This window comes from Bombina bombina, chromosome 1 (assembly GCF_027579735.1).
Source record: "Bombina bombina isolate aBomBom1 chromosome 1, aBomBom1.pri, whole genome shotgun sequence".
Classification (NCBI taxonomy): domain Eukaryota; kingdom Metazoa; phylum Chordata; class Amphibia; order Anura; family Bombinatoridae; genus Bombina; species Bombina bombina.
This window is the reverse complement of record NC_069499.1, coordinates 931,320,126-931,342,633: the sequence shown is the minus strand read 5'-3', so window position 1 is coordinate 931,342,633 and position 22,508 is coordinate 931,320,126. Positions and strand designations below refer to the sequence as shown.

General features: G+C 39.3%; 1 protein-coding gene across 2 annotated transcripts in view; it reads left to right on the top strand.

Annotated features, from left to right (window-relative positions):
* LOC128647281 (bactericidal permeability-increasing protein) overlaps positions 1 to 22,508 on the top strand; it is a 103,341-nt gene that overhangs the window by 54,688 nt on the left and 26,145 nt on the right. For both annotated transcript variants that reach the window (XM_053700126.1, XM_053700090.1), the window contains exons 6-9: positions 8,720 to 8,783; positions 8,869 to 8,929; positions 11,128 to 11,219; positions 11,302 to 11,478. In XM_053700126.1, the coding sequence (XP_053556101.1) occupies positions 8,720 to 8,783; positions 8,869 to 8,929; positions 11,128 to 11,219; positions 11,302 to 11,478 (394 nt within the window). The remainder of the gene's footprint in view (positions 1 to 8,719; positions 8,784 to 8,868; positions 8,930 to 11,127; positions 11,220 to 11,301; positions 11,479 to 22,508) is intronic.

The following is a 22,508-nucleotide window of genomic DNA, read 5'->3' as shown; positions in this document are numbered from 1 at the left end:
ATTAGCATATGAGCATACCTAGGAGTAGCTTTCAACTAAAAATACCAAAAGAACAAAGCAAATTTGATGATTAAAGTACATTGGAAAGCTGTTTAAAATTACATGCCCTATCTCAGTCATGAAAGTATAATTTTGACGTCCCTTTAAAGCAAAGTTTAAAAAAGGTTGCTTTATAGATTAGCAGCAGTGTTTTGCAACATTATTAATAGCTTTGTTATACAATGTTACAAAACACTGCTTCCTTGAGCTCTTATGAGACTACCTAGTTTTACTCTTCAATAAAAGATACCTAGAGAACAAAGCAAATGTGATAACAGAAGTAAACTGGATTGTTGTTTAAAATGGCATGCTCTATCTGAATCATGAAAGTTTAATTTTGACTTTACTGTTCCTTTAATAACTATATAGTTGATATAAATAATGCTCTATAGTGAGGGTATGACAAAACAAATAACAATATATGTGTAGTGTTTGTACTATACAACATATCATCTAATAAACATAGCATTAAAATATTTATATTTATCAATAACAGATATCTGTAAAAGGTCATTATAGTGCAAAATCTGCATGCTCTAATTGGTTAACTCATAGTAGCAAAATTCTGTAGCACTGAGTACATGAGCAGAGGTAGATAATTACACTGATTTGTGGTAAAAAAAGATATACAGTAGATACATAGAAACTAATACAAGAGAAGTGTAGCCCTGCTTCAAAGAGCTTACAATCTACCCATCTTCATTAAGTATGGTTTCCATCCATCCTAAATTAAACCTGCCGTCTAACTAAATTTAAAGGGATATGACACCCACTTGTTGTCTTTCAAGATTCAGATAGAGCATGCAATTTTAAACAACAATCTAATTTACTTTTATTATACATTTTTCTTTGTTATCTTGATATCTTTTGTTATAAAAAGCAGAGACTAAGGGGCCTATCTATCAAGCTCCGAACGGAGCTTGACGGCCCGTGTCTGAAGACTCGACCGCTGCTCCATAACCCTGTCTGCCTGCTCTGAGCAGGAGGACAGGAATCGCTGGAATTCAACCCTGATCAAGTACGGTCGGGTTGATTGACACCTCCCTGCTGGCGGCAGATTGGCCACGAGTCTGCAGGGGGCGACGTAGCACCCTGTGAGCTGCTGGTGCAATGCTGAATACGGAGAGCGTATTGCTCTCCGCATTCAGCGATGTCTTGCGGACCTGATCCCCACTGTCGGATCAAGTCCGCAAGACATTTGTTAAATAGGCCCCTTAAAGTGAAAGTAAATCCTAGTGTTTTACAAACGCTAGGATTTACTATTGAAACAAATAAAGGGCACTTTCATTCATGACGTATAAGATACTTCATGTAGAAAGCTCCTTTATTTGATTCAATCGATCGCCGCTCTTAGCTCTAACACAGCAGTGCACGGCTAAAAAAATTTTGGGCTAAGAGATGACGTTTTCACCTTTGCCAATAGCCGTGCAGCTCCCATGGGCGCCAAGCCGGATTTACCGCACAGCTATTGGCTAAGAGGTGAAAACGTCACCTCTTAGCCAACAAATTTTTTAGCCATGCGCTGCTGTAGGTGCTAAGAGCGGCGACCGATTGAATAAAATAAAGGAGCTTTCTACATAAAGTATCTTATACTTCATGAATGAAAGTGCCCTTTATTTGTTTCAATAGTAAATCCTAGCGTTTGTAAAACGCTAGGGTTTACTTTCACTTTAAGCTCAGGCCTGCTCATTTCTAGAGCACTATATGGCAGCAGTTTTCCTAGAATGTTATCCATTTGCAAGAGCACTATATGGCAGCACTATTTCCTGTCATGTAGTGCTATAGATACCTACCTAGGTATCTCTTCAACAAAGAATACCATGGGAACAAAGCAAATTTGATAATAGAAGTAAACTGGAAACTTTTTTAAAATAATGTGCTCTGTCTGAATCACAAAATAGAAATGTTGGGTTTCATATCCCTTTAATAGCTGGTTGAAGGCTCCCCATTGCTGCCTCAGTACAACAACCATGGTAATCTGTTTTGCGCTCCTGCTTCCAGTGACAAAATAAGAGTTTGTGTTGTGTTTAAAGAGCCCAATTCTCTAACTATTTCTGGTTTGCCTCTTCAGTATTACGAGGCCCCTTAAATAGATTGCTTTTGTGAACAGTTTATCTCATTAAGGGGAGTTCACTAATATGCTGTATGTGAAGGAGACACTTACTTTACAATAAAGGGCACAATCCGATATAGGTCGTAGTTTTTGGCGCAAGCGAGAGAACCCACGCCGCCCGTAATTTCACCTCACAACTCGACCTATCCAATATACTGCTCCGTCAGATGCTAAACTGGCGTAAGTAGGAAAAACCGTCGATCAACTAAAATGTGCTCAAATACACATTTTAGTCGTCGCAAGTACTTACGTCAGTATTTTGTTCACGTAAAGTCTCAATAAAGTGTAGTTTTATGCAAATTAGGCTACGAATTGTAAAAAACAACAGCCAGTTCTAAAAGATGCGACACGTAATTACGCCATTCAAAATTCATACATAAACCCATGCGCAGCGGCCATTTTCTTTAGTGTGTTTGGTTGGTTCTTGGAGCTACAGCACACTACAGTGAGTAGAGATTAGTGGTAAGAGCAGTGAGAGAGGAGCATTTCATTCAGTTAGTTAGGTCGGATTTTTGGATTCTTAAGCCTGTACATTTACTAACACTTTTTTTTTAACATATTGCACACATTTTGCATACACACATATACAAAATACACAACACTTTTTTTTTCTAACACCTCACACATTTTGTTTATCTTTTACAGTGTGATAGGCTGAGTGTTTGGTTGTGATTGTGTGTGATTGAAGTGGGAGTGAGTGTGAGTGTGTGTAGTTTGAGGATGACAGGGAGAGCTAGGGCGGGGGGGGGGGAGGAGGGAAAGGGAGTTGCAGGGCGAGGATTATGGACAGGAGGAGCAGCAGGGTCCCCATCAGGGAGTGAGTGCAGTGGGGAGAGGGAGAGTTAGAAGGGAGGATGGGAGTGGGGCTGCCCCAAGGCCAGGCACACTCAGAAGAGGGATAGAGGGTGCACATGGGGATAGAAGGGGGGAGGAGGGAGAGGATAGGGAGGAACCCACACCAGGGACATCCCAGGGAGGGAGCCAGGCGGCCCAGGACGAGGAGCGCATGAGGTGCCCCAACTTCTCTTTTGCCGAAAACCTCGTGCTAGTCCAGGCCGTCATGGAGAACCACACTGCCCTCTTTGGCCAAGAGATGGGCAAAGGAGTTGCCCGAAGGCGTAAAGATGCATGGCTGAGGGTCGAGGAGGCAGTCAACAGCGTGGCCCAGCAGAGGAGGAATGTGGATGGGCTCAAGGAGAAAATGGGCCAAGAAGCCATGCACCAGAGGGGAACAGGCGGTGGTCCTCCCCAGGAGGCGGAATATAATGAGTGGCAGGAGATCATTCGCAGGTCCCTAAGCGTTACAGCAGTCCGTGGACTTCCAGGGGCTCGTGAGGGGCTGCAACATCAGCACAGCAAGCTGGTGAGTAACATCCCACACACCTCTATTATATGTATTTGAGATATAACATCCTTTAATGTCACACATTCATGTACACAATGAGGAGCATGGTATTTGGCCTACTAACAAAAACATCTACAATTATATTTCACATTAAAGGGAGATTAAACCAAAGCTTTTTATGTCATTATTCAGATAGAGAATACAGTTTTAAACAACATCCCAATATACTTCTATTATCTATTTTGCTTCATTATTTTGTTATTCGTTGTTTATTAAATATCAATGCACATGGGTGAGCCAATCACATGAGGCATTGATGTGCAGCCACCAATCAACAGCTTCTGAGCCTATCTAGATATGCTTTTCAGCTAAGAATATCAAGAGAATGAAGCAAATTAGGTAATGGAAGTAAATTACAAAGGCCTCGCTTCCATTGAGTCGTAATTCAGTTTGCGTGCACTCGCAAACCGATAAATATGCTGTCGGAAGCGATATCGTTTATCGACTGTTTCCAATGGCGCGTTATACCTCAATATCGGCAGCCGGACTTCGGCTGCCGAAAAGAACTTTGCGTCCCATAGAAAGTAATAGAAGCCGTTAATCGATAAATTATACCAGGTTTCCAATGAAAGCGCTAACCGTTAATACATTGTCGGAGGCTGTCAATACATTGAGAAATATTACCCCCAGCTCAACTAGGTGTAAAAGAGGAAAATTGTGCTTTTTGAGACCTATTTTCTATTGAAATTATAAAACTTGCAAATAATGCAAGTGTTTTAATGTAGAAATAAATTGTTATAAGTAATATTTATTGTTGTCTCATGTATAGAAATAGTTGAACTTATATTCTAATAGAAATATCAGTATATATTTAAATATAATAATATATGCAAGAACATATCTACAGAATGCAAACTAGACCTATGCCTAGGGCAGCAATAAATATTACTTATATTTATGAAGTGTTAAATATAATTATATTAGAAAATAGTATTTGATTATTAAAAATATGGATAAGTGTTTTTTTATTTTTCTTGAGAGGCGATCACAGGTAAGAAGCACGGACGTTAAACGTAAATTCTATAGCGTAAGGCCGGGTTACCTTAGCAACTAATTGATTTTCAAGAAATCCGACGTCAGATGGAAGCGTTAACACAAAGTTAACTTACAGCTACACGAAAAGAGCGACTGCGCGCAACACGCTAATCTTTTCAATGGAAACCTGGTACTAAAATGCAGCCGTAAATTACTTTTAGCTGTCGGCCGCTTCGGTAGCTTACGGCTCCATTTTTAATGACTCAATGGAAGCGAGGCCATAGTTGTTTAAAATTGCATGCTCTAGCTGAATCATGAAAGAATAAAAATGGTTTTAATGTCCATTTAATGCTACTTAACGCATTGAAATTCATGATATGAGGTGGAATAGTTAAATACTAACATGTCTTGGAGTAACACAGGCCACAAGCCACATATAGAGTTTTCAGTAAATGGACACTATAGCCATCACAATACTTTTAGCTCAAGAAAGCACGTTATGTGCCTACATCAGGCTAAAGGAAATTGTGTGACCATAGTGTCACTTAAAGAACACATTTTCTCCATCACTGACATGTACACAGAACTATTGTATGAAACACCAGGGTGCAAACGGTCATGCATCCACCGCAACCACCAGGCCAGAGAATGCCTTCTCCACAACCACCAGGCCAGAGAATCCCTCAACAGTATGCTCCCAGGCATGAGGTGGGTTGGATTGCCTCTGTTGAGGACCCATACGTCATGCCACCAACTTTGGAAGAGCAGACCTGGCAGGGGCCCTGGCTGGAGGACTATTCTTTTGGTTATGAGGGGGAGCCAAGGCATCCCCAAATGGTAGATGTTTTCCCCCCCTCCCAATATCAGGCCAGTCAGGACTTTTACCGACAGGACATACAGACTGGACAGGCTGTGGTCGCACACCAGTCGTCAATGGGACTACCAGTCCACCCGGAGAGCTCCACCATCCGCTTCCCTTGGAAGAGCTCCAGCATATGAAGAGAAGCATATAGCTGTGGTAGTTCCTCCTGCAGCACCAGCTGTCATGGGTCCTCCTGCAGCACCAGCTGTCATGGGTCCTCCTGAAGCACCAACTCCTGTAGTTCCTCCTGAAGCACCAGCTCCTGTAGTTCCTCCTGACACCAGCTCCTGTAGTTCCTCCTGAAGCACCAGCTCCTGTAGTTCCTCCTGAAGCAACAGCTGTCATAGTTCCAGATGCAACAGCAGCTAGAGGTGAACCTGCGCCTATAATCCCTGCTGGTGAACAGCCTGTAGATCCTTTTACTTCTGCCCTGGGCGACGAATACATTGCCCTCCAGAGGAGGCTCACAGCAACCTGCGAGAGAATGCAGAGAGACCCAACGCAGGTTTTACAGGAGCCAACAGACTTTACTCCAGCGTTCCATTGAGCTGCAACGGGACATGGCAGCATCTTTAAGTGGTATAGTCCAGAACCAATCTCAGATGATGAGAGTTATTTTAGATATGCAGATGCAGACTGACAACAGATGGCGGGAACAAAACCAACTGTTGGGTGTGTTGGTGGAGCATTTCACACACCAGCAGGACACTGCCTCCAGCCTCTCATCTGTGGCCAGCACTCCTGCAGAATCCTCTGAATCCACACAACCCAGGAGACCCAGGAGAGCCACTCCAGGCACCTCAGCCCCCTCATCTAAGAAGCCTAAAAAAAAAATATATTGTTATATTTCAGCCTAAATCTTGTCCTCTGTTATTTACCATATAATTGTCATCCACATCCATGTGAGGGGTGTTTTAGTACACTAATATTTTTGAAAAATATAATAATGCCTGTGTGGAAATGGCCCCAAAAGGTAATATCATCATGTTTATGACATATTCATGTTCTCTAAACCACATCACATAGTTGTGTATGAAGGGTACATATAGTGATATTCACTTTTAAGATGTAAATCAAGGTTTCTCACATCCAATAGAAATTGACCCATGTGCAGGGATAGGCATGAGCCAAAGCTGTGGCAGACATTTTCTAAAGTAAAGACTTTTAGTGAAGGACACCTTGCCTATCCCTGCACACGGGTATATATATATCTAAATAATAATGTTTTTACAGAAGGTGTGAACATAAGGTATAAACATCCACTTTCATTCCTCGCAATGATAGTCAATAAATCATAGTGACCAAAACATGAATTAAACTAATGATATATTTTCAGTAATTAGGGTGGTTAAGGGAATGGGGGTGGGATGTAGTAGTTTCACTTGCATGCAGTGGAAATCCGCAGTATGTAATTTGATGACCAGCTGCAGTAGGGGCAGCACCATCACCATGGACCTCAGCAGCAACTATAGAATCAGCATGTGTAGACGGAACAACAGGGGATTGTAGGGCTTCCAGCACCCCTTGTGCCCCATGATGCACCCCTTGTGCCCAATGATGCACCCCTTGTGACCCATGATGCACCCCTTGTGCTCAATGATGCACCCCTTGTGCCCCATGATGCACCCCTTGTGCCCCATGATGCACCCCTTGTGCCCAATGATGCATCCCTTGTGCCCCATGATGCACCCCTTGTGCCCAATGATGCACCTCTTGTGCCCCATGATGCACCCCTTGTGCCCAATGATGCACCCCTTGTGCCCCATGATGCACCCCTTATGCCCAATGATGCACCCCTTGTGCCCCATGATGCACCCCTTTGTGATTGGTTTGACACACTTGCAGGGGCAGGAATAATAAATGCTTTGAAGAGGTTAACTATTTGTGATCAAGCTGCTGATATGTATGTTGTTAAGCATGCATTTCTTAGGCCTTCAGAGAGTTACGTTGGTTTCTAAGTCAGTGCAAGAGTTGCTGCGCCTGCAATTTGTGGCGAGATGAGAATGGAGTAGATTTTCTGAAATCTGCGCCCGTAAGTCCTTATACCGTATATAGGATACCAAACCCGCGCAAAATTTGGCGCCGCCGGCTTTTGTGGGCGACGATTTATATCGGATCGGGCCCATAGTGCTCAGCAAAATGCTGGTGAGTTTTGAGAGCTGGGCCCTTTATTTGTTTGTGCCTTCAAATAAATTAGTGCATGAGTTCATTAGTCTTGTTCAAATAATCTTCCAAATGAATTCTGCGGCCTTCCAACTTCTCTCTCTCTTTATTCACCCAGACTTTAATTTTTCTCTGTCCACATAGGCCTAACACTCTCTTAGCGTGTTTGCCTGCTCTTCCACTGTTTATCATGGATGATTATAGAGGAACTTGACAAAGAGTTTATCCTTGGTTCTCTCATTGGTTCAAGTACGCTTGAATATTTTATTCCATGGCAAAGGAATGGGCCTGAGAAGAAGTCGTGGAAGACTGCTGCTAATGTGCATGCCCCTGAGTGTTTACAGGCTTTTCATCCTGGTATTAAAAGAGCCACCTAAATATATTATTTTTGGTTCTCTTTTGGTTCATGCACATAAAAAATTGTTACAGTACAACTTTAGATGCTTTATATCGCTAGACAAGGCAAGCTAGGAATAAGCTGGCCAATAAGATGCACCTTCCTACTAAATTCCATGAAGATTGGTGAATTGGGATGACAAATAAAACTGCAAATTTCATCAAAATGATTTGAGCCATTCAAAAGTATAACCATTTAAAAAATTGGATTTTATCCTAGAATGTGTTAAGTGTACTTAATGGGACATGATACCCAAACATTAAAGCACTTGATAGCAACTCAGCATATCTGTGAATAGCAAATATCACATGAACATCTCTATGTAAAAAATGAAGATATTTTACCTCCAAATTACCTCAGTTGCCACATGCTATTGTAAGGGGATTTTAATCAGCCAATAGAATACTAGTCCTGGGACTTGCAAGGGAGTGTGTATCAAGCATGTGCAGGCACAATCATGTTATTTCCCTTCTCAATTTAAGGAAGTTTACTATGAATGATCACGAGATTTGAGTAAAATCTCATGAAATCACATTAAAGCAAAAAAATCTGTTCACAGAGCAGCTACTATTGTGAGCTGAAATGCTGAATACATTTTGAGGTAAAAGATCTTCCTTTCTTTTACATAGAGATGTTCAGGTAATATTTCCTTGTCAGCTTTTTATATTTTCACTGCATCAAGTGATTTAGCATATGGGTATTATGTCCCTTTAAACTTTACCTTCATCGTATTTATAAGTATATCTATATGTTGTGTGCTAACAGGTGGCTATTAGACATGTTCCGGAACGCCATGCTGGGACCCATTTATGATGCACTGAGCAAACAAGTATGTATTAATGTGGCTGTGTTTCCACCAATGGAAAAGCAAATATGAGATGTTGATCGATTCACATGATCACTTATTTTTGCAGCTTTGCCCGGAGTTTGATAAAACTGTGATGCAAGTAGGAGAAATAATGAGACATTGGCCAGGTAACGTATACTGAAACACACACTCTCCAGTTTTGAAGAACAGAGAGACCTAATTTGATTAGAACTTTGATTATTCTGTCAAAGGCATTCACAATACGTTAATCATATAGGAAGAAGCAAGTAAACAACGATGATAATCACGTTTAATTTTTTTGTTGCATTTTAAAATTTTAATCTCTTCACTACCGCGAATTTTAGAGAAAAACTTGCACAAAATACGAGAGAATTTTTAGCATTTTTAGTATCACTCATTTAAACAGAAATAGAGCCTTGTTTTCTTTTATTATTTACCTATCAAAACTATACACACACATATATATATATATATATAAATAAAAAAAGAAGAGAAAAGAGTACCTTAGCCAGCAACTACCTATGAATAAAGCAAAAATCAACGAACCTTGAGTGAATAGGGACAATCTGAAAAACATCACAGCAAAGCAGGTCAAACTAATTAACACCCTTTATTATCCATCATATAAATAGACAATGATAACCACCTAATATAGTGATAAGATTTTATTTTATATATATATATATATTTTTAAGTAGACAAATCAAGGTATTGATCTAGGCCCATGTTGCTATATTTTATGCCACCCATTAACTGCCAATTGCAATTATATATATTTAAAAAAAATAAAAAACAATAGTTACCTTTTTCACAACCTTCGGGGTTCTCACTGAAATTATTTACATGCCACTCACTTGTGCAGTTATAACACAAATGGCTTCCCTGTCATCCTTTTTGTTCAGAACTAGCAGACATGCATGGCTTTACCATTGATTTTTGGTAATTAGAATGCGGCTAATTGCATCACACTTCTGAAGTTCCCTGCAGTGAAGGGGAGAAGTCGTTAGCAGGCAAGGGTTAGTAGTATTGTAGTGTAGGTATTACTCTCCCACCTGACAGCTCCTACCTCCCTGATCCCTCCCTAACAGCTCTCCCCTTCAACACTCCCCACCCACACTCCTCACCACCATCTTATCTGGAAGACTGTCTGCCAGTATGCAGTTAAGGGATTTTTTATTTATTATTTTTTCTGCAGTGTAGAGATCCTTCCTCAACCCTCCAACCTCCCTGATCCCTCCCGAACAATTATCTAACCCTCCCATCTTAGGTACTGGTAGCTGTCTGTCGGTACCCAGTTTAGAGGTATTTTTAATTTATTTTAATTTTATTTATTCATATTTGTTTCCGTAGAGTAGAATCCCCATCACCCTCTTCACCTCCCACCTCCCCATGATCATTATGTAGAGACCCCTCTCTAATTTCCCCTTTTTCTGTAGTGTAGCGACCCATCCCTCCCTCTACCTTCAAAACTTATTTTCTGCAGTGTAGGGCCCTGCTCCTCGCTCCCTCTTCCCTGCTGGAACACTTACCCAGCTCCTTCATTCTCTCCCACACCTCCTACCGGCAACAAGAAATGATTGTTACAGACACTTACTCAGACAGTGTCACTGTCTGTAATGATCAGGCAATCTGGCTTCATATGGTAACGGTGCACTGATCAAGCGGCATTACCATATGAAGGCAGATGCCTGCAGCCCAAACAGCAAGACTTGGTTGTCAATTGACAAGTGAGACTGCTTTCTATAAGTTCTATGTTATGCAGAACGCTGGTCTTTGCACCACATGACATAGATCTACATTGATTTAAATTAAAGTGTTAAAGGAATGTAAAAGTGTAAAAAGAATATGTTTTAATGTGTAGGAGAATGTGTAAGAGAATATTATTATGGCAAAGTCACTTGCATAAAACTATGTATTTAAACCCTACAAAGGTGTTAAATACATATTATAATAAGCTCCAGAGCAGCATCTGGGGGCAAATGAAAGGAATCATATATTATAGCCACCAATAGAAGCTAGCTCCCAGTAGCACACTGCTGCTCCTGAGCCTACCTAAGTATGCTTTTCAACAAAGGATGCCAAGAGAATTAATTACATTTAATAACAGAAGTAAACTGAGAGTTCTAATTTATTAAAAAAAACAGTTTAAAAAAGAATAATAAAATAAATAATAATAATAATAATAAAAACTAAATATAAATATATAATTGTTCCTTTCTCTACTATATTCTTGTTAGTTCATGATATTTGTGAAGTAGACATCTTATTTCTCAGAGACATAGTACATTTACGTCCTAAACATTTTCGTTGAATTTCTACACATTAACCCTGTGTCCCTCTGCAGTTTCTTGGCGTGTGGATTCAGTGTCTGCTGTGGAATTCCCTCTGGTAGTTCCTCCAAATATCACAGAGCTTATTTTGGAGCTTGGAGTAAAGGTAATTTGAAGAAAAGGGAAATCTTTTTTTTTAAATGTAAACGTGATTGTGTATCATTTGCCTCTGATTTTTACTACCTCAGGGAGAGTTTGTTGGTATTGCTCAACGCTGGGAAGCCCCGTTTCCCCCTGAAAAATTTGTACTTCCAGATATTGACTCTCGGATGCTCCTCCTAGGACTCTCACAGTTTACTGTTAACTCAGCTGGATACGTTCACTACAAGTCTGGGTTTCTCAGAGCTAACGTCACGGATGACATGGTAAGTATAGGAAGTGGCACTGCCTTATTAGGTTATTAAAGGTTAAGAGAAACTTCAAATGTATTCTACAGATTCAAAATGTAGTTCTAAATGGCATTAGGCTTTATGCACAGTAAATGTCACCATATCTTCTTGTAGATTTAAAAATCAATTAGTTATGCTGAATAGGTTTAACTTTATTCACATTTTATATTAGTTGTGGCAAAATAGGGAGAGGAATAAATGAGTATGTGCTCTAAGTTAACCAATCACCATCCATATCACTATGTCGAATGTTGCAGGCTCAGATAAATGTCACCATACTTAAAGGGACAGTAAGCACCTTGAGATTTGTATATAAAATGTTTAGTTATGTGTAATGAAGCAACTTTTGCAATATACTTTCATTATTTATGTTGCCCCTTTCATGAAATTCAGCTCTGAAAATTGAGCAGTTTATAATTCTCAGAACTTGAAATGCACACTGCAGGCTTCTCTGGGCGAATTCTGCTACACATCTGTTACTAACTTTATGACCATGACTAGCCCAGATTGGCTCCTCCAAGTAAGGCAGATGGTGGGTGGAGTTTGGCTATTGGAAAATAACTGCAGTAAAAAGGATATCAATTTTTTTTTAAAATCTTAAAGGGATACTTAACCCAATTTTTTTCTTTCATGATTCAGACAGAGCATGCAATTTGAAGCAACTTTCTAATTTACTCCTAGTATCAATTTTTCTTCATTCTCTTGCTATCCTTATTTAAAAAGTAGGAATGTAAAGCATAGGAGCAGGCCCATTTTAGGTTCAGCACCCTGGATAGCGCTTGCTTATTGGTGGTTACATTTAGCCACCAATAAGCAAGCATAACACAGGTTCTGAACCAGAAATGGGCCGGCTCCTATGCTTTACATTCCTGTGTTTTAAATAAAGATAGCAAGAGAATGAAGAAAAATTGATAATAGGAGTAAATTAGAAAGTTGCTTAAAATTGCATGCTCTATCTGAATCATGAAAGGAAACATTTGGGTTTAGTGTCCCTTTAAGATTTGGCTAATATGGTATTCTATAGCAACACAAGAGAAATGTCTTATAATTACAAGGTGTTTATTTTCCCATTAAGTACGATTTATATACTCCAGCTTCTCTTAATTGAGTGAAACAAGGTTAATATTCTGATGTAGTTTACAGTAAAACAGGCAGAAAATATGAACGTGTATTACAATTTTGTTTTATTTAACTTAAAGCAACAATAAAGTCAGAAAACTAAGTGTGATAGTTTAGAACAAATTACTTAAATAATATTTATGCCATGTATATGTGTGAAATAGGTTGCAGCTAAATTTGTTAAAATGTGTTTTGATTTCCTTCTATGAGCAGTATAATACTACTGTATAGTTCTTTCCCTATACAGTTCCCTGTTTTGCTATGCTCCATTTTCAGCCATAGAACATCTGCAGAACCAAGTGTTCAACAGCCAGACATTACTGGCAGTAACAGTACCCTCCAACAGTTGCCATCCTGCCCCTAATAGCCCTTATCTAGTTGATTATTATTCATGCACAGGGTTACCACTGCATAGGGGTCAAGTCATACAAAAAATAAGAGTGGGTACTCACCAAGACTTCCACCCCCTCACAATTAATATTGTTTTATATACATACACACACACTGTAGTATTTACAGTATATGTATATAATATATACACTTTGGTTAATGAAAGCAAATTAAATCAAATGGAGGGTTGAATGTTTCCCTTTGGGCCTGAGAATTCTCCTCTGTCACAGAGTCTCACCTGCAATAGTCCTATTTCTGCTGAGAGAAGCTAAATAACCGCAGAGCAAGCCACAAAGGAATGTAAGCACCATGTGTTCCACACAGTGCGGGGCGATCACACAGCAGGACCGCTGGCAGGCCTGCATTTTCTGTATTGTAGAAAGTGTTACTGCCCATTACTAGAGGATCTCACCATCTCTCTAACCAGACTGTGCTCCAGCTCCTCCCACCAGCAGCAGCAGTGATCTCTGAAGTGTTTCTGTTCTCTGTCCAGAGGGAACTTAGTTCCTCCTGCAAAAATAGTGCAGGAACTCCGTTCCCATGCGTTCCCGCTTGACTTGACCTCTGCCACTGCAACAAACTATTCTGTACTTTTAGTTGGCAGCTGAAACACTTACTCTGCTCCCTGATAAGTTTCCTTAGCTGCCTAAACAAAGTTTTCAGGGAGCAGTGTAAGGAGTATAAGTTTCAGCTTTCAACTCAGTTTGTTGCCCAGGTAAGCCTGTGCAGGAATAATAATCAGAAAGAACCGGGCTCTCTGGGAATGGGAGGCAGCTGCTTCATTTTGTTGTGTCCTTACACTTTATTTATGCTAATGTAGGTTTATGTTATGTCTATGATATACACATTATATTGTGTACACATATTACTATGAGTGTCTCTCTAACTCCTCTAAATTAATTATAGATATTTTATATACTGATATTCTATTCTAAATAAATTATTTCCGGCAGTTAGTTATTTTCTAGAGGATTTATTTTTTTCAGATGTTTATATATGTATAGGAAATTAGAGTAATTAAACAGGTATTTCTTTAATCAGATGGTGAGAGTCTGTGAGCCATCACGTGTGGTAATTCCCCTCCTGACCACTAGGAGGCAAAAGATACCCCAACACATCAGAGCTTCAAATCCCTCCCACTTCCAATGATCTTCAATCATTTCCCTTTGCCTTCTTATTGAGGAGTAAGGTGAAAGTAAAATGCAGATCTACTTGAAGGTGAGGGGTCTTCTAACCGATATGATGCCAATTTCCTCCTTGCAGAAACCTGTTTGTTCTATCTGAAACCCTTTAAGCTACTTTCTTATCTGTCCCTTTAAGCTACTTACTTACTGTTACTATGGAGCAAACTAGTTCAGCTCAGGCCTCTGTTTTTAGCTGATCTTTTAGATGGGAGACCATATGATACTACTTCCAGTTTGTGTTTGCTTTGTAAGGATTCTCAGGTTTGTCCAATGCTCAGCTATAGTACTTCATGTACTGAGTCTATTTCTAACCCTTAACAGGGTTTTACACTTCGGAGTATGCAAGGGTTTTTACCTTATTAGAGTTGCTCCAAGGAGGGTTCATTTGAACGTTCTCCAAAACGTAAAGGAGTATATTCATTCCACTATTAATGAGGTTTTAACTATTTTACCTCCAGCTATTATTGCAGATGTTTGTGAGGATTGGAAAGTGGTCCTTCTTTGACCTTTAGCTCATCAGGGACTTCCCTTAGGAGCGGCCCCTCTAAGTTACCCACTGATGATAGGGTTGTCTCTGACTCTGAGGATGGTCTTGCATGATATGCATCTCAGGACCCTGCTGCTGTGGCAGAGGATGTGTCCTTTAATTTCAGTCTTGAGAATATTCGTGCTTTATTGCAGGAAGTTTTAATTGCTTTAGTGATAGAGGATTGTCCTGGTACAGTTAAGCAACCAGTTAAGAGAATTGACAAATTCTTCAAGGCAGCTTCCAAACAGATTTCCTCTTTTCCCAAACCTGACTCAGTTTATGAATTAGTTTCTAAGGAATGGCAGACGCCGGGAATTCATTTTGTTCCATCTGCTAAGTTAAAATATATGTTTCCTCTTCCTTCTGTTAATAAAGAGATTTAAGAAACTATTCCTAAGATGGATGCAGCTATTTCCACTCTGGCCAAGTGTACCAATATTCCTTTGGATAGTTTTTTTTTTTTCAGGATCCTTTAGATAGAAAACAGAAGGTTTTCACAGACAATCCTTTTAGCTTGCAGGTTTAATGTTTCGATCTGCTGTCAGTGTTGCCTGTGTAGCTGCTGCTATTGCTGTTTGGTGTGACAACCTTCCAGGACTTCCAGAACTTGTTTCTGGGGAAACCACTTTGGATGAGATTCAGGATCACATTAATCTCCTGAGAGCAGCAAATACCTTTATTTGCAATGCAGCCGTGGAAATGGTTTGCAGTAATGCTAAGAATGCTACATTGCCTGTTTTAGCTTTGTAGCTTAAGTCTTGGTTTGCTGATATGGTGTCTAAACATAGATTGCTTTCTATCCCTTTAAATAAATGTCTGGGCCTTGGTTGGATAGTATTATTGCCACAGTCAAACCTAGATCTGCAGGGAGTGTTTGTTTCTTTCTGTAATCTAAGGCCCCAAAAGCTTCCCCCTCTGTCCAGAGTTCTGGCTATCCCAAATCATCCTGGAAGTCTAGCCCTTCGGATTAAGTCTGTTTCAGGAGGCTTGATGGAGATTTGTTTGGGATCCCTGGGTATTGGAAATCCTTTCCCAGGGGTATCTAATACGCTTTCATTCAAGGCCTCCTCGGGTATTATTTTTTCTGCCTTGAGTGCCTCAAGATCCTTGAAAGATTAACCCAGAGTATTTACAAAAGTGCTGGGTGCTCTGTAAGTTCAAGCTTAAGTAATCTCTGTAGTTCCTTACATGGACAATCTTCAGAGTCACGGTTGGAAAATAAATCTTACAAAAAGCTCCTTAACTTCTCAGACCCATGCGTCCTTTCTGGGGTTCATAGTGACTATGCAATTGTACCTGAAAGATTAGCACAGACTGAAGCTGCAACAGGCCTGTGCCCTTCTGCAGCTGAATCCTCCTGGTTGCTCAGGGCATGGAAGTTGTGAGTCTTATGGTGGCTGTCTCAGCTGCAGTTCTATTTACTAGATTTCATTTTCTGACCCTCCAATTGCAGATGCTGCATCAATGGAGTGGGGACTACGAGGATTTGTTTCAGAGGATTCTGTTAGATCACAGACCAAGACAGTCTCTAACTTGGTGGCAGATTAACCTATCTTTGGTTCAGGGGATCTCCTTTCTTCGGCCAGTGTGGGTTGTAATTTCCACAGATGCCAGCTTGTTAGGTTGGGGTGCAGTCTTGGGGTCTCAGAAAATGTAGGGATTTTGGTCTCATCAGGAGGCGAAGTTACCCATAAATATTCTGGAACGTGCAATCTTCAGAGCTCTCTGGATTTGGCCCAACCTCAGACAGGAATCGTTTCTGAGATTTCAGTCAGACAATATCACAGCAGTGGTCTATATCAATCATGAGGCAGGAACACACAATTCCTTAGGGATGAGGGAAGTGTTCTGCATCATCAGCTGGGCAGAGCGTCATCATTGCATGATTTCTGCTATCCACATTCTGGTTGTAATTAATTGGGAGGCAGACTTTCTCAGTTACCAGTTACTTCACCCAGATTGTAAGATGTTGGGGTCCGCCAGAGATAGATCTCATGGCCTCTACTTTGAATCACAAACAGCCTTAGCATTGTGCCAGTTCTTGGGACCTTCAAGCAAGTCTGATACATGCCCTAGTGGTTCCCTGGTCACCTTTCCTCCATTTGTGTTACTATTCAGAGTGATAGCCAGAACTATAAGCAGGAACAAACCTTAGCAATTCTGATTGCTCCGAGGTGGCCTTGCAGGATTTGGTTTGCAGATCTGGTTCAGATATCCTCATGATACAGTAAATATTTGTGAAAAAGCAAACAAAGATTAACGATAATCTAGTGTCAGTGCAAAGCAATGTTATAAATAAGATTTAGAATAATATTATAAGTGGTCATTGATATAAATCAACACTAAGGTAATAAATAAGAAAAATGTATTTAAAACACCATAATGCATATTACATCAAAAAAAGCGAGTAATATAAATAATTTTGTTCTATTTTATTTTCCTACTTTTAGTGTTAAAATAAAAGTGGAAAGTAGGAAAAGATCAAATCAGTTGATCACCAAATGTCTCATAAAGATATTAGGATGATCATCGTATAATGGTCAGTAATCAATATTGGAAGTGCAGTGTGAATACACACCAAAAAACGACCATACGCTCTTTACTTCATTGCATACCGTAACTTGTAGCGGTGGTAAAGGCAAGGATTGTATTTGTGTATGGAGAGTGTTAAATGCGATATGTTGATAAATAACACAACTCAATTATATTAAGGACCAGTAGTGGAGCAGTATCGGATAATCCTATAGTACTTGTAATAATAATAAACATATGTGGGAATAAGTGATAAGCTATAATAGCAAAGCCACAATAGTGACAGGAACCAGATATAACATATGTATCAGTACCCTACCATAACAATATGAAACATATTACAGACAAAATGATGAACTTCTCTAAATAGAGAATAAGTGGCATATCAGAGCCCACACATTGATTCCACAAATTGGAGACACATGATAAAGGTCCTAAAAAGCTGCTAAATCTACATTCATATTTAGTCCTAAAGGATGGAGTGTCTTCAACTTGTGGATCCAATAAGTCTCCCTCTGCCTTAATCTTATAAATCTGTTATAGAGGTATGATGTAAATATACCTTCTATAGAAGTAATAGTATAGCAGTCGGGATTACCACTATGTTTCATATGGCAATGTCTAATGAAACTGTGATTTTTTTTGTTATTGATAATACTGCGATAGTGTTCAGACCATCTATGGCTAAGGCACCTTATCGTGCGGCCCACGTATTGAATTTCACATTCACAGGATAACAAATAAATCACATACACCTAGATAACGAGGTGTGTGTTACGGTTTTAACGCTGAAAAAATGGCAATTTCAGTGTAAAAACAGTAACGCAGCCATTACGAGTCATGTTGGTATAGCTATACCGCAAGCATTTTAGCCTGTAATGCAACGTCAATCCCACACTCAAAAAAATTAGGTTTTTTCATGGGATTTCCAAAGCGCCGGTATTACAGGTTGTGCGGTGAGGCTCAAATGCTTGCTTTACAGCCTATACTGACATGATCCATACCGCCATCTGAGAGCAGTAGTTATGGATTTTGTGTAACAAAAATGTTTCACAAAACTCAGAACTAAAGTGTTACAAAGTACACTAACACCCATAAACTACCTATTAACCCCTAAACCACTGCCCTCCCACATCGCAAACACTATTTTAAAGCGTATTAACCTCTAATCTGCCGCCCGCCCACATCCCCGCCGCTCCCCGACACCGCCGCCACTAACTAAACCAATTAACCCCTAAGCCGTCAGTCCCCCACATCGCCACTACTAAATAAACCTATTAACCTCTAAACCGCCAGCCCCCCCACATCTCCACTAATAAATTAAACTACTGAGATGAGTGCTAATGAAATTCTATTGGCTATTCAAATCAGCGCATACAATTTTCAGTAGCTCTCATTCTATTGGCTGATTTGAATTTCAAGAGTCAAATCAGCCAATAGCAATGCAAGGGACGCAATTTTGAAAAGGCTCCCTTGCTTTGAAGATCCAGTGTATGGCGGTGACCGTATGAAGAGGACACTCCTCGCCGGATGTCTTCAAGGATGGATCCGCTCCGCGCCACCGGGATGAAGATAGAAGATGCCGCCTGGATGAAGACTTCTTGCCGTCTGGATGAAGACTTCTCACCGCCTGGATGAGGATGGATGTCCGGACTTCAGAAACTATGAGTGGATCTTCGGGGGTTAGTGTTAGGTTTTTTTTAAAATTGTTTTGGGTGTTTTTTTTTTAGATTAGGGTTTGGGCTTTAGGTAAAAGAGCTGAATGCCATTTTCAGGGCTATGTAAAAGAACTGAATGCCCTTTTAAGGGCAATGCCCATACAAATTCCCTTTTCAGGGCAATGGGTAGCTTAGGTTTTTGTTAGAGTTAGGTTTTTTATTTTGGGGGGCTGGTTGGGTGGTGGGTTTTACTGTTGGGGGCTAGGGTTTTTTTTATTTTGGGGGGGCTTTTTTAATTTTATAGGGCTATTAGATTAGGTTAATTGTTTTTAGTTTTGATAATTTCGTTTGTTATTTTTTGTAATTTAGTATTTTTTATTTTTTGTAATTTTAGACTTAAATTTCTTTTAGTAGTGTTAGGTTTTTTAATGAGTAATTTAGTTTTTTTAATTGTAAGTTATTTTAATTTTAGTATAATAGTTTAGTATAATAGTGATGTTAGGTTAATTTATAGTTTAAACTTAGGTTTTTAATTTCACAGGTAAGGTTTTATTTATTTTAAGTTAGGGATATTGTAATTTTAATATAAAGTTAGGGGGTTGTTAGGTTTAGGGGTTAATATTTTAATTTAGTTTTTTGCGATCTGGGGGGCTGGTGGTTTAGGGGTTAATAGGTTTATTTAGTGGCGGTGCTGTGGGAGGCCAGAGGTTTAGGGGTTAATAAATTTATTATAGTGGCAGCATTGTCGGGGAGTGGCGGAATAGGGGTTAATAACTTTTATTAGTGGCGGCGATGTTGGGAGCAGCAGATTAGGGGTTAATAACTTTATTTTGGTGTCAGCGATGTCGGGGGGGGGCAGATTAGGGGTGTTTAGACTTCGGGTTTATGTTAGGTTTAAACATAACTTTTTTGCCCCATAGACATCAATGGGGTTTGCGTTACGGAGCTTTTCATTCCGTGCTTTCTCCCCATTGATGTCTATGGGGAAAGCGTGCATGAGCACGTAAACTCAGCCCTTGGCTTTTGTGCGGTATGGAGCTTAACGCCACCATATCGCACGCACAAGGAAGCTTTTCAGAAACTCGTAATGGCAGCGCTATGGGGGAAAATAACGTACCCTGTTTAGTGCAAAACTGTTTGTGTGAGGCACAGGTTTAAAGGCTTTTGATATGATAACTCTTCTTATTGATATGAGAGTGAAAACATGTCCTCCCTTCTTGATCTTAAAAGTGTGCTTATTCTTTAGTTTTTTGTTATTTTTATAGAAGCTAGAAGACCCAGGAGTATTTTTGTGCTTTACAATTCTTCTAGGGTTAAGATATTCTTAATATTAGAGCCTTCTTGAAGACCACCATAGGCTTATCTCCAATTAATCCATTTAGAATCGGATCCCTCTTTAGTATCGTCTAGTGATTATTTAGAGCTTGGTGAATTTGTGATCAGAATTAAACTGGGTTATGAATCTTAATTCTGATTTATTAGAGTTAATGGGCTATTCTATATTCCCTTTCTTATGGTCAAGGAAATATTCCTCCCTATCTTCGTTTTTGGCCCAAAGGTAACCTTTTTCTATAGTTTCCAAAGGGTAATATTTTTCTTGGAACCTTTCCTTTAGATTAAGAGTTTGTTCTTCATAATTAGCTAGGGTGCTACAGTTTGTCCTAATTCTTTTGAATTTTCCATATAGGACATTCTTCTTCCATGGATGGTAATGATTACTGGAGATGTCCAGGTAACTATTGCAGTCTACAGTTTTGAAATGTGTGGAACTATCTATTCCTCCTAGATCAATGAAGCGTAAACACAAATCTAAGAACACCACAGATTCATGATGGATACAACTAGTGAAAACGAGCCCTCTGTCATTGGTATTTAAATGATCAACAAACTCTTCTGCTCTCTCTCTAGAGCCATTCCACAAAAAAATAAGATAATCTATGTATCTGCCATAGAATACCAGGCTCGCCCCGAACCTAGATAGGTATATTGATGTTCGAAGCAACCCATGAAAAGGTTTTCAAAACTCCGGGTGAACCTGGTACTCATGGCAGTACCTTTTACCTGCAGGTAAAAGTAATTTTGAAATAAAAAATAATTATGCTTAAGAATAAATAAAATAAGTTGCACAATGAACTGTTTTTGTAATCGTGGAATATACCAGTCACCTTCCAAAAAACTAGAAACGGCATCTATACCCAGATTATGGGAGATATTAGAATACAGTGCCTCGTTCATTGAGATACTACACCATAAGGCGTCTCTTTTCATTTTCTCTTATAGGACATTGTTTTTTCTTATCGTCTTCTATCAAGAGAGCAGCCTATCGATACATACCGTCCTGCCACCATTTGGATTGATTGATGACTTTTTACACTGTTGATCTTTCACACTCTTTATTTTATTTGACCCTCAAATGTTTTTCAATTTGTTTATATGAGTATTTGTTTATATTTATATTTATTTGTATTCACTTTTGTGGCCTATTGGCCAATTGCACCTTGTCGCTTTAAGGGTCATTGCTGGTGCACCTCTTACACAATATCTGGTTATTTATTGTGGTTTATATCTTTTTACTCTAAAAAGGTATCTTCTTTCCCGAGGGCCTTTCTTTTATCAAGATCTCAAATACCTGAATTTGACAGCATAGCATAGTTCATAGGTTCAAAAAACATCTTGGCTCATTAATTCACTTGAATCAAGTAGGATTCATGACAGGAAGAAATAGAGCAAATATAATTTGTAAGGTTCTTACAGTTTTAGATTATTTCTGGTATAAGAGTAAAGATAGAAAATGTCAAAATAAAATAGACTTAGCGATACTGTCTGTTGATGCAGAAAAAGCATTAGATTTGGTAGGTTGGGACTATCTCTTTATGACCCTCGTTTCTTTTGGATACCAGGGGAACTTTGTAAAGTTTATTTGTATGCTCTGGCATTATCCTATTTCTAACAATGTTATAAATAATGAGTTAATAGCCAATATTGTGCTAGGGAAAGGTACAAGGCAGGGTTGCCCTTTGCCACCCTTGCTTTTAAATCTTTCTTTGGAACCATTTGCAATCCTTCTAAGACAAGAATTGAATGGTATAATTATTGGAAAGTCTATGCTGGTTTTGACCTTATTTGCTGATGATTTATTAGTGTTTCTAAGCAAAATGAAATATTCTATCAATGAATTCATAACAAGCCTGCCCATTTCAGATAGTAGATATAATTAATTATTTAGGTATTAAGATTAGCAGAGGCCTTCTAGGTGGTAGAATTCAAAATTTTTAGCTTTCCTTTCAAAATATGATAACGATTTAAAAAAATGGATGTCTCTTCCTATTTCAGCTAGGATAGCATTGGTTAAAACTGTCTTCTTCCTGCAGCTGTTGTATCTTATTTAAGATCTTCCTCTCATCATTCATACTAAAGATGTGGTATTTTTAAATAGGGCTTCTGCTCATTTTGTTTGGCCGGAGAAAAAGATTTATCTTTCTACCCATAAGATAAGTCTCCATAAAACTGTGGGCAGTTTAGCTTATCCTAATATAAAGTTATATAACTTGATGGCATTAGCTATGTTTGCAATTGACTGAATCACTGAAAAGG